The sequence below is a fragment of the Melospiza georgiana genome, chromosome 1 (genome assembly GCF_028018845.1).
Source record: "Melospiza georgiana isolate bMelGeo1 chromosome 1, bMelGeo1.pri, whole genome shotgun sequence".
Lineage (NCBI taxonomy): Eukaryota > Metazoa > Chordata > Aves > Passeriformes > Passerellidae > Melospiza > Melospiza georgiana.
Genome location: NC_080430.1, coordinates 23,910,388 through 23,923,846, shown reverse-complemented (window position 1 = coordinate 23,923,846; position 13,459 = coordinate 23,910,388). Strand labels below are relative to the sequence as shown.

Genomic DNA, 13,459 nt, shown 5'->3' with positions numbered 1-13,459 from the left:
AAACCAGAAATTACCTATGGGTTAATATATGAAAAGCCATCAGAACAAAAGAACTATAAATTGCTTGAAATACAGAGCTGTCTTAAGCAAGCACTTCAAATCAATTTTCAACTTTTAAAATGTTATTAAATTCTTGGGCTGGAACCTACCACACAGCTGTTTGCTATCATCTACCTATGTTTGCTCAAGATCTGAAAAAAATCAGCATTTCTCCCTGAACCAAACTTCAGTAGCAGTGCTACCCATCCTCCACATCTACATGATATCTGCCTTTTACCATACTTACATCTAGAAATTTTCTTGTTTTCTCCAGCTGCTTCTCCAAGGCCTGGTTTTGCTGCCTTAAATCCATTAGTTCTGCATTTTTCTCTCGTTCTAGCTCTATGAAACGACTGACTTGTTCTTCCAAGTCTATTTCCAAGACTTTCACTTGCTTCTGAAGGTCATCATACTCCTTTTCAGCTTGACGTTGTACTTCAATTTTTTCTTTCATTAACTTTTCTGTTTCCTCCAGTAATTCTGAGTATAATAAAAGCATCACTACTTTTAGATACAAATAGTAAGCAATATTATGAAGCAAAACCACTCCCCAAGGTATCCATGCTGTAATCTGCAGAAGGATGTGAACTGGCTTGGGTTTTTACTATTTTTCTTTTTTGAGAATATATTTTCTTCTGAGAAATAATCACGATATTGACTGAAGCAAATTCGTATTAAAATTACTATCCTTTAGGTAGTCTTCAAAGGACTGTTACAGAAGTTGTATCAGAGCACTCCCCTGTTTAAGTTTCATATCAATTAAAAGGCCTTTGTACAATTAGAAAGAAAAGAAAATGTATGGGGTCAAACCACAGCTAGAGTCAGCACAGGAGTTAACAGTGATGTACAGAAAACCCAACCCTCTTCTCATCCCCATTGCCAGTAAAATCAATCCACTCCCAGATTTCATTATTTAATGCGATACATATAAATAATTTGAGGGAAATACTGAAAGACTTAGCGAGGTTGCTGGGCAGACAGAGAGGAAAATTACTGACCTGCAACTGGAGCTTGCAAAATCAGTGACTGCATGAATGCCCAATTTTGTGTCATCATGAAAAAGCCAGCAAGCACATATACAGGAAAGCCCCAAACCACTCTAAGACTCTTAAGCCACAGCCCACTGAAGTGCCTATTAAACAACCACATGAACCCCTTGAGGTAAAACCCAAACAAAGTGCACTTACTTTTGGAGAATCATAAAAACAGGATTGATATTTAGACAGAAACAATAAAATTTACTTTCACTACAGAAGAAAGATCCTTCAGGCACCATCATCTTACATTGTATTTAACCAATTCTCATTTCTAGGTAACCATTATATATCAATATAATAAGATGTTTAATTACCACACTGAATGACTCAGTTGCATTTGGAAATAAAAAGAAATAAAAGACTACAAAAATATCTCTCAAATACCATCTAAGTAACTGTAATTCATAGGTGAATAAGATGATGGTTATTGATGAATTTGCTTATTATGTTTAGAAATTATAAGAAAAGTTGTTAGCAAAATGTAGAACTGAGTATGAAATACAACATCAAAGCTGCAGGCCATTAAGAATGACAAGTAACGTCAGTAAGCCAAAAGCCCAATAATCCTGATTAACAGTGTCAGTACGTGTCAGTCTTCCACCCAGTTACAGATTGGCCATGCAACATACAAACACACCTGCTTGGGAAGCTGCATCGATTGCAGCATCTACTAGGCCTAGGAGAACAGAGAGAGAGAAAACAAAAAAAAGAAGCAAAGTAATTCACATGCCAGCTATAGTTTTCTCGTGGTGCAACAATGTAAGAGAAAATGAAGCCAAAGATAGATGTGGCATTTAATGATAAAGTTGTTGAGATAACTTAAGGAATGTGACAAGTTATTCTGGTATGCATAATATAAGTACCTACACATATTTATAGAACTGTTTGTCCTTACAGCTCTTAAACATGAAAATAACTTTAATATATTTAGAAGCCTAAACTATATAAAAAATAACTAAAGTGGCATCATAGACAAGGATCTTCCTTATTAAAGAGTAGGAAGCAGCAGGCTGTACTTAAAATTTTGTTGTTACAGAAAATTGCAGGAAATTGCAAATACACAAGATGTGCAATCTACAAAAAAGGCAACATTATAAACTGGAATAAACTTCTAGAAATTAGATAAAATTCTTACTTCATCCTGCTATTTACAATGTAAGCACCGCAATCCCTGAAGAATCAGTACTTCTTAAAACACTAGAGTTCTAGTTTTCTTCCCCTCTCAAACATGAAATATTAATTTCAGTTATTAGTTTAAGGAAGAATTAAAAGACACTTTTACTTCATGAGGGTAAATGCTTTTTTTTGAGTAAGCAGTTAGTTAGATTATACTGACAAGGTATATATCTGAAATTTTCACCATCAGGGCTGAAAGTTTTCATTACTGGTAGATAAAAGGCTTTCCTTATCATGGAACTGTTGTGCTATTCTTCCCTGAAAGAGGAATTTATTAGAAAAATTTATCTTCCATGACTAAAATAAACACAGCTGTCACATGCAGTGCAATCATGTTCTAGTAGGTATGCTTCCTAGTCAGTCTTTAAGTCTGTTTGGAAAGTATTTAGACAGCATTTTTATCCACTGTTGCTATTCCATCTCCAGTGGTAATCTAAATGAAAGCAGATTTTTGGAGATAAAGCCTTTTCTGGCTTAAAGAACAGCTATAATTTCTCAACACTTCTAAAAACTCAGTCATTTTGTGTTTAAAAATCAAGACAAGTTATCATGCTAACATTAGGCAACAGGTGTGAAAATATCACAATTGGCCCTATCACATTTTTACTAATGATCACAAGGCAATGGGGAGAAGCCCTTGCCAAGACCACTTATTGTTTTTTAGAAGTAAAAGCAAATGTCACAAAAAGATTGTAATGAATACATACGCTGCTCTACTGGCCCCGCCTCTGCTCTCATGGCGTCCTTCTGTCTGGAGAGTAATTCCTTTTCTTCCTGCACCTGCTGCTGTTCAGCCTCTAACTCCTGCAATTTGTTACCTGTACACAGCAGCTCTTGCTCTAGATGGTCAATCACATCTAGTTTTTCCTGGAGTTGTTTTTCCAGAAATGCTTTCTCATCTGCATAGCCATCAATGAGGCCTGTAAAACATCAGTTCGGAGGCAGATGTAATAGACAATCAAAACCATTTTTTTTCTTGTTGAAGTCACTATTGTATTCTGACATGAATGCACATGTCTGTTAGATGCTCAAACACCTAACAATTTCTACTCCTATCCTTGTTATCCTTTCATCATGAACAAATTGCAGGAAAGATACCAGAACACCAAATAGAGCTCTTAATTTTAACTCAGCACAAAACCTCTGGAGCAAAGGAACTCCAAAGCCATGGTAAAATATGTATGTAATAAACATAGGAGAAATAAGAAATTTAAATAAATTCAGTATAAATCACTATAAATCCCGTCCTGAGTCAGTATTAAAATGGATTTTACCCTGTTTTGAGAATGTAGAAAAACTAAAAGCATTTACATTTGTTAACCATGTAGACCCATCTTTTCTTTCCATATTTGAATTCACAGAGAACACACAGGACTGGACATATAGGACTGGATATTGAAACAGAAAATACTGAATGAGTAATATCACTTATAACATTTCAAAACTTTGAGACAATACAAACTCCAGTGGTTATTCCCTCCGTATCAGATGCTGTTCACAATGAATATCTAACAGATTTAAGTTGAGAGGGCATTCCCAGGTTAAATGGAAGGCATACTCCCACAAAAAATTATGAAGTCTGCTAAAATCACATGTTGTGGTATTTACTTCTGCCAGGGTTTTTTTTTTTTTTTTTTGAGATGTAATGAAAATTGTCAGAGTTCAGTGAACAAATTTGCATTAGCTTTTCCATCACATCAGATAAGTCATATCTGACACCACTAAAACACAAGAGGTTAGAAGATGTCTCAGCTGCAGCAGTTTTTGTGATAAGAAAGAAATGATCACAAATGACACATTTAATCTCAAGAGAAGACAAAGTGCCATCAGATGTATAATGAACTAAGACATTGCTCTGCATACCTACCTAAGGAACTCAATAAAAGAATGCAGTTTGTCAGAGTATGCTCACAACTCAGTTCAACGGGCACAAATCAAATAAAAAGAGTTCTAAGACATCTTTGTTTTGTTATATCAACATCAACAAAAAAAGTTGCCAGTCATTTAAAAGTGCATTAATTTCAAATGCACCTAACTTACAACTGTGAAATATATTTATCAAAGGCTAACACTAACATCTAATTCTCTCTTATATTCTAGAACTGCTCATGAACCAAATCAACAAAGCCATTCTGTCCTAAGATATTAGGCATTTTTACTTTATTTTACTGAAGATTTGTGAATAAAATTTCTATCAAGACAAAATATTATCCTCCAAAGAAAGCAGCAGCATATAGCTGCCTACATTCTGAAATTCTTCAATATTAAAAAGTTACATTTTGTAACTTCATCTGTGTCAGAATATAAATTCTTGGGTCATTTATATCTTGTGGAAGAGTTCTTAATATTTTTGCATGTTAAGATGTGTTCTAAACAATTTTTTCTTACTCTTAATTTAGTCTTGAAAAAAAAAATAGTAATGCCTATTTCAGATTTTAATCCATTCCCTCTGAAATCAATTTTCATCCTTTCTGGTTTTACTAAAGCTACTGAATTGTTGCAGCCAGTACTGCTGTTGCTGATACACAACATTTATGCTGTATGAACTACAGGCCATCAACTGTCCCTCACACCACATTTTACACATGGCTTAGAAACCTGCACTGCTTTTCAGCTTATGTGTGTCCCAGCTATTAATAGTATGTGCAACCATGATGGATTATCTGTCTGTGCAAAAAGAAGAGGAAGCCTGGCAGGGTAGCATTCTCCAGGAGTAACATTTGACTAACAAACTTCACTCTATGCTCCCACTTTGAAACAGAGAAGTCTGCTGAGCTTCAAAACTACCAAAAATATCTTTCTGCTTACTACTATGGAGACCCTATCTATAGAACAAATGTTTTTTGCATATTTTCCAGATGCTAATCAGATATAATGACAGAAATGTTGAGTGGCTACAAAACATTGAGCTATCAAAACAAGAGAACAAATTAAGTGTCCGTCAGATTTGAACATATTTTCCAGATGCCAGAAGAGATTATTAGATTTCCCCTGCTGTAAGACACTATAATTTTTAATTGCTTCCTTAATGCAGTTGCAAATATACTTTTTAAAAGATCACTTCAAACAGTGCAAATTGAAACATATTACCATCACATAATCACATTCAGAATAAAGATTCTTTGTCAAGGTCAAAAGGCAGCAGACACAAACTGAAATACAGGAAAGTGCACTTCAACATAAGAAAATAAGTTTGGCATTTTTTCCTTTCCTCTCACTGATGTTAGCTGGACATTGGAACAGCCACTCAGAGAGGCTGTGGATATTCAAAACCTGACTGAACAGGCAAGCTGCTCTACCTCATCTTGCTTTGAGCAAGGGGTGGGAAGAGTTGATCTCCAGAGGTGCTTTCCAGCCACAACTATTTATGATTTTAAGCTGTTAACATTTAAGCTTGTCTGCACAAACGAACATGTTATGATGAAATAAATTAATTCTGAGGATTCAAACACATACACAACCTATTATTTTTAATATTGTCATGTACATTTTCAGACAATAAGTGAGTCAAAATTGGAAAACAGAATCAATTTTGGCTGATGTTGGTAGGGACCTCCAGAGGTCATCATGTCCATAACTATCCAGATGGCTGAAAACATTCTAAAATTTACAAAGAAATTGAGATCAAAATTGCAATTTCTTTACCCAATTAATAAGTAAGTAGATGCAAGTCCAGCAACTCATAAAAAGAGCTACTCACCTTCAGCTTTACTAAGCTCCAATGCCAACTGTTCTCTGGCTTTGGTTTCCTCATTGAGACGTTCTTGTAGTTCTTCCTGATACCTGATAAATTCTGTGGCCTCTTGCTGCTTTTTGAAGGACTCTCGCATGAGTTCTGTCTGAGTAATTTTAGCATGTTCAAGCTATCACAGGAAAAAAAATTCAGACATTAGATAAACCTATTCTATCACTCCTATTTAATTCAAAGTTGCTTTACAGCATGATGGGAAGCTTCACATAACTTCACTAAACATTTGATAAAATCTTTACTGAACACTCATTTGCAGAGTACAAGATGAAGACTGACTTACAACAGTCTAAGCAAACAGGCTTTGTGAGTACAGTGAACTCCACGAGCCACCTGGCTAAATCCGTGTCTTTGTTCCGGTAATTCCTGATTTATGAGTTTACACTAGATTCACCTTTGTTTACACGAGTTTTGCACTAAATATGAGGAAGCTACCACTCACTACAGACTCAGAATGGCCAAAGAATATTGTATAAAACTGGCAGAAATCTTATTATAAATTGACTGAAATGGTGCTTCTCCTTTTTTTCTCTTTAACATGAAGATTGATGAGAACACCAGGAAAATGTGAATTTTCACAGTATTGCACATTTCAGCCAACAAGGGAGTAAAGCAATGCTTCTTCCACAGTGTCAACCTAGCAGAATTATTAATGATCTTTTTTAATTCTTCTCCACTTGTCTGGTGGGTTAATATTTAACGTGTACTGACACGGACACAGCACAGCTTCACTGTGCCACTATCCTGAAGTACTGGAAAACCATGTCATGTGAAATTGCATATTTACAGTTTAGACATATCCAAAACGATAATTTCAAAATTAATTACATTTAGAATTACAGAAGGAAAATAATGCATAAAGATTAAGCATTGTTAGAAGTTTTGATTACACAAAATGTTTTGATTACACAAAATATATTTTCTGTTCCTTTGGTTTTTTAGTGTTTTGGGGTTTTTTTACTTTTTAATGTTCTGGTTATTGGCAGAAATTTGAAAGATAGTAACATCTACAGCTTCTATAAATTATTCTGTGTCTTGATTTCTTAAAAAAGAAAAGCTTTCTCACTAAGTCCTGCTAAGATCATGACTATGAGGAGTTTGCTTTAAAAGCTCAAAAAATGGGTTAAGGAACATTAAACAAAACAGTGCCCACAAAATTATCCACTTAAACTTTGAAAAGAAAATCTGAATAATCAATACATTCCCTTTTATAATACATTGAATTTAAATACTCAGTTTCTTTTCTACAGCATTCCTTTTCAGATGGGCATCATTAACATGTTCATGATGTTTCTTTATTCTGACAAGAGTTAAAGAAAGATCTAAATACTGCAACTATCTGCACTAATTGGAGATATTTTTAAAAATCACAGCACACCCTTCCTTTATTCTTGTATTTTCAAGTGCTTAATGAAAGACCCATCTTGAATAAAAGGGAAATATATGATAGATTTACTATATACATAGACAACTGTAAAAGTGGCTTCCTGAAATGCATGAAATTTTTCAGTTAAAACTCAAACAAAAACTATTCTCCAGCTTTTTTCAGTAATAACAGCACAAAGTATTGTTAAAAATATCACCAGGCAAAACCAAGAAGAATTACGAACACAAACATGATTGTTTAAGATCAACAATTTCTCCACGGGATCACTGAAAGCAAGCTGCCAGCTTGTGCGAGTTACTGCTACCAGTCAGTGCACCCAAGTTAAAGGGAACAGCTTTGACTGCAGTCTCTCCCCCACTCTGAATTACCCTCAGTGAGAAAAATGAAATATAATAAAAGTAACACCGCAATGCTTTAAAATGAGATCTCAAATATCTAGAATTTAACATATTTCTGTGTCTAATAAATTTCTTGTGCTAGAAATGACCAGAGAGTTGTATAATTAAGTGCCCACTTCAGTGCCCAGTGAAAACTGCTTAGGATAAGAGCCTCTTTTCACACACAATTTTTCACTGCATTCTCTTCTATTTAAGCTTAATTTCTTTTAAAAACTTATATACTTACTGAATAGGGAGGTGTAGGCAATGAGATTTTAGAGACAACTTTCAAAATGTGCCCATTTTTTTTGTGGCTGAAGTGAAAAATTGAAGTATTTACAACTACAGAATTATTCTCATCCAAGTGTTCAGTGAAAGGAAAAGGAAATGGCAAAGGCACACGAGATTCAACCTCATATGTATCTTCTTCTTGGCCTTCAGTCCACAAACCACTAAACAGATTAGATGCCCAGTAGCTGCGGTAAGAATCCATTCCAAAAAATATTGCTTTTGCTTTCTTCTGAGCTAGGCTGGCTTTAGGAATTTCTGACAGGAATTTGTAACAGAACACATAGGTTTAACAGTCTGAAGACACATCCCAGCACAGTTGGTGACAAACCTGCTCAGAATCAGTAGGAAGCCTCAGATCACTTTTCAAGCTGAGTAATTCAGGGGTGGATTAATCCCAAATAAAGAGGTACAGGAAAACTTCATATGATCTCTCCTAAAAAAGTCCTTCTTAGAGAAGTTTCACATCAAAAAGCAACAGAAATCTTCCAATAGCAACTGGCAAGTAATTCTCAAGGCAAGGAAGCAGAATTTTCTTCTACCTGCACAGGAACGCTGCAGCAGACAAGCAAGCTAACAAAACTGAAACTAAAAATTTTCCAACTCCACTATGGCAAATGAAAGAAAAATACAGCTATGTCTTGATTTGCAGTCGTCCTTGCTGCTGGAGTTAATTCAACAGGAAGAACTTTCTCAAGCTCTGCTAGTTTAAAGGCTTCCTGCTAGTATCTCAACTGAAAGAGTTCAGGGGAGTGGCCCAGTTTATTTACCTATACATAACACCAGCAGGTGGAATTTGAATTAATACTCCCACTATATGCCTTGCCTCAAGTTTCAAACTGCACCTCAGGTCTGAAACTGTGTGTTCAGACAGGTTTCATACAGTTACTTTGAAGATTTTGCCAGGTTTTCTCTGACTCTTTAAAGTTTACTTGAAGAAATGGGTACATGTCTGTATGCAAAACACAACTGATTAGAGGAAAGGTTAAAATCTTTTCTGCTCGTAACTAGTTTTAGATTATAAAATATTGCAGACTGGAAAAAAATAAGGATTCAGTTCTGAATATTTAAAAATAATTTTCAAGTCACCTTTATATCCATGGTGTATACAAGAACTGTATATAATCCAATAAGCAGACATTGCAAAGCAGACAAACTTGAGAAGACCCTCTACAGAACAGCCAGAGAAGTGTTAATATTTATACTGTGAGAAAATGTGTAAACAGAAGGCTTTTTATTAACTTAAAAAAAAAAAAGCCAAACATATGTGATCATCAGGGATAAATCCATCTTTGTATAATAGGCATTAATGAAGAAAATGTGTCTGTATGTGTTTGAGCCATAACTGTTGCTGGTATTGGCAAAGTCTCAGCTACAAAGATATGAAGGAAAATAATTTGACACCTTCAAATTGCAATGTACACAATCTAAAAGTAAAGCACATGATAAAAGCAGTGTGATTTGAACTGACCTAGGTATCTAGTTCCTATTTCAGTTAACAAGGAAGTACTCCAGACAGCAACTAGCATCCCACCATAGAAAGCACTCCGATAGCAAACTGCCTTTTTTCTGGACACTATTCCTGAATCACATACCTCACATAAATGCTGGAGTGCAGACTCCTTTTCTAATAGCAAGGTGGATATGTGCTTAACTGGCCATGTTTAAATCACAGTTGGAAGAGACAGCAGGAGAGCTCTATCTTTTTGGCCAGTCAATTGACTAAGATGTTTGTCAAGAGAACCAGACACAGTTGCCTTCAATCCTCCCTCTTCACAAGCTCTATGTGCTCTGACACCTCCTGTCTCATCTCTCAGCTGTAGCAGAATGCAGATGATCCATATGAGCAATGAAAGATTGCCCTAGATTGGCAAGAATGCCCCAAATTCAGGCTTCCTCTGCGGACCAAAGCAGATTTCTAGCAGGAAAGTAAATTCATCAGTAAAGTCATACTGGAGCAGTCTTTATTTGGGTGGAGGCACCTGAAGCATTTTTACAGCTGTCAAAATGAACCTGTGGGTTTTAGGCTTATGAAAACACAGTCACGAGAAAAATAAAGAAAAAAGCCAAAGTGAGACATAGAATTTAATGTGCATCTCTAGTAAATCACCCCACCTGATTTGAAGTTTCATTGATAGCTTCCAGAAGCTTTTCAACAGCCGCCTGCAGTCGAGAACTAATATTCAGAATGAGCTCTTCATTTTCGGGATCTATTTCCATCCCACTTTCTGCAAGATGTTGGCTCAGCAGTCCTTCACCTGCTCCTGACCACATGTTAATATCATCATCTCCCATACTACTACCATGATATAAGGAGCAGGACTCTGAGGAAAAAAAACAGTTACCTTTTCACACAGACTCTTAGCAATTGCAAACATGAAAAGCTGTGCAACTCAGTTACAATAAGGAAGACAAATCCAAAAATTATTAAAATATTCATCTTAGTCACAAAAACAGAAAGGCAAATACTGCATACTAAAATTCACATAAACAAGATAAACAATGTGTTAATTAAAAGAAGCAGAAGTGCAAGAGAAAAGGAGATATTAACAGACAATACTTTAGACATACTTTCAGTATGCTTGAGGGGCTCTGACACTCATCTTTGAACCTTTGTTACAATCAGTAACCCTTACTACTTAGAATAACTTGCAATAATACTTGCAAGATTGTCTTTGAAATACAAATCAGATAAAAAACTCCAAACAAAACCATCACCAGACTGTCAGTCCTTGTTTCACCAACAACCAATTATGTTACTATGCATTAACACAAAACTGTTCAAGTCAGTGAATCAAACTCAAGTGAGTAAAAGGAAAGGTATGCATGCAATTCAGACAGCTTCTCAGGACAAACAGACTGGAATACAGAACAACAATATTCAGCATGGCTATTAGTGAACTGAAAATTCACTAAAATGGGTAGCTGAACAAATCAAGGACAGTGCAGCAGGACTGCAACTGCAACTGCTGCTGGGCCACCTGGCACCTGCCTGATTCTCAATATTCTTGAGATCTGATGCCATTTAAGAACACTATCCCTTCTTACTGAAAAACCAGAAACACAAGGTTTGCCTATGGTATTAGGCTGACAGCAAGTCCTCTAGAAAACAGCAAATTTGCCATATTTAGAATTCAAGGCTGTATTTAAGCAATGCAAGAGAAAGCAAAGTCTTGAGATATTTTAAAATCACACTTTTGGTATGAAAGAACAATACAGTAGGTATATCATGACAGTTGAAACTATTGGTGATATAGCTTTTTAAAAATAAAGAAGTGTTATGCCCTTAGACTGACAGATCTGAAATGTCAGAAATAAATGCTACTGAGGAGAGTTTTTTAAATGACAATTTATTTAAATGAAGTATATTTCTGGAATATATTTAAAGTGAATATTTTGATATGGTGCATTTTTTAACAATTAGATGTTTTTGCTTAGGATTTTCTCAAAAATATCTAATTTTTCAGGAAAAGCATTATAACTAAATAAATTAAGAATACTCAGCGCCTGTTTAGCAATGAAGTTTCAATACTGGGTTATCTTTGAATTCAAGTTCCTGGTTACTCCACGAATTGTGACTGCTGAACTAGAACAGTTTGGTTAGCTACAGAAATTGAATTGAAATTACAACAGGTCAATCTCACAAATTGCCTTTAAAAATGTAGTTAGGTCTTGTTGTTTTTACCTCCTAACCAGGCAGGCAAATAATACTGGCAGGCATATAATAATATGAGCACTCTTGTTGATGTTGTTTGAACCTATCAAGCACATCAGATTCTAGTTTGAGGTTTGTTTTTAGCTTTTTTGTAACAAGCTGCAACATGATTAACCACCTGGTGTACTTAATATACATTCCTACCTGCAGGTATTCAGACAATAATATCTGCAGCCATAAGACCCATACACAACAAACTAATCTGTGGTGATTTTAATTAAGGAAGGTTTCACTTGGTTTACTTTTCTCTTAAAATTGCTAAGATTTTTCAAATGCAGAAGCATTTAGTATTTTTTTTCTTCTAGTTGTATTATTACTGTTTCATATCTCCTTTTAGGTATGAGGGATATGTTACAAACTGTTTTCACACTCCAAAGGGAAAAAACAGAAGCACACTATATGCATGAACAGAACGAATAACCAGATGAACTGAAGATACATTCACATGGCACCTTTCATCTACACAGGATTTCAAAGCACTTTTGAGTACTGCACTTTGGAATGACAGTCAAACTCCTGCAGTGGAATCACCCTAGCAGTGGCTGGCAGTCATTTTCTGCCAGCACACTAAATATTTGCAATAGGTTTATAGACCATAAAAGCTTTCCCACAACACCCTAATATTCCAACCCCCTGCAGTAGAAGGAAGGCTGCAAAATTAACAATTTCACTTTTTATATTTGATAGCATTTTGATATCTTGCCACCCAAATCTGGGCTGCCTTTGGGTGTTTCAACATACATCAATAGTGATGCAGAAGCTTTAATATCCTCAGAGTAGAAAGGACCTTCACTTGAGATGGATTTTGAGCAGCATAAATATTTCTAAATGCTGTGCCAAAGTATTGGTTAAAGACTGAGTTGAAGGGAAATATACTCCCTACTGAGCCACCAACACACTTACTGCAGCACCTGATGCTCTTTGGAGGCCACCCATCTTAAGAACTGACCAGGTAAGACCCTGCTTAGCTTCAGAGATCTCACAAAATAAAAGCTCACAGTACAGTAGCACAGCTATAAACAAGATAAAACAATGACATATTAGTTATTGCACAATCTAATTCTTTCCTGATGGAGTACAAATAATCTCGGCAATATTCCTGTTTTCCTTCTCAGGTGTAACTCATAATTCATGTCCTGTCACCCTTCCATTTCAGTAAATGATTTGCTTGTGAGGTACATCTGAATTGTGCAATGATGATTGTGTGTAAGATACAAAAATAAAGATTATACAAAATGACTGCAGAAATGTGCAGCTGGTTGCAAAATCATCTGAACTTCTGAAGAAAAAGTTAAAAACACTGATGGCAGCTCAGAAAGTAAATGTAAAGCCAGGTTCAGAATATGTCTTTTACATTAATAATGTCACTACTATTATTATTTCTTCTTGCCAGTGACCAGAAGAGTACCAATGTGCCTCCACAAACTCGTAACAAGACTTAAGACTCCTGTTTAGTTTATGACAATTATTTTGTAATTCGCTTCCATTTCTTCTTGGATAAATACAAAATAAATCGACAGTAAAACATCATTTTGTTATATGAAATATCTCAAAACAAAACATCATAATTTGCCTGAAACATAACTATAAAAAATGAGGAAAGAAAAAGTGAGCTATCACCAAAAGTATAATTTGGCACATGGAAGCTTTAGTAGTCTCAAAGATATCAAAAAACCCCAACAAGCATCAAAT

The 13,459-nt window shown here is 35.4% G+C and overlaps 1 protein-coding gene across 1 annotated transcript in view; it reads right to left on the bottom strand.

The window, feature by feature from the left end:
• AKAP9 (A-kinase anchoring protein 9) overlaps window positions 1–13,459 on the bottom strand; it is a 106,006-nt gene that overhangs the window by 28,098 nt on the left and 64,449 nt on the right. The window contains exons 22-26 of the mRNA XM_058033603.1: window positions 10,168–10,376; window positions 5,953–6,115; window positions 2,960–3,172; window positions 1,714–1,752; window positions 287–519 (exon numbers count right to left, since the gene is read on the bottom strand). Coding sequence (XP_057889586.1) covers window positions 287–519; window positions 1,714–1,752; window positions 2,960–3,172; window positions 5,953–6,115; window positions 10,168–10,376 — 857 coding nt within the window. The remainder of the gene's footprint in view (window positions 1–286; window positions 520–1,713; window positions 1,753–2,959; window positions 3,173–5,952; window positions 6,116–10,167; window positions 10,377–13,459) is intronic.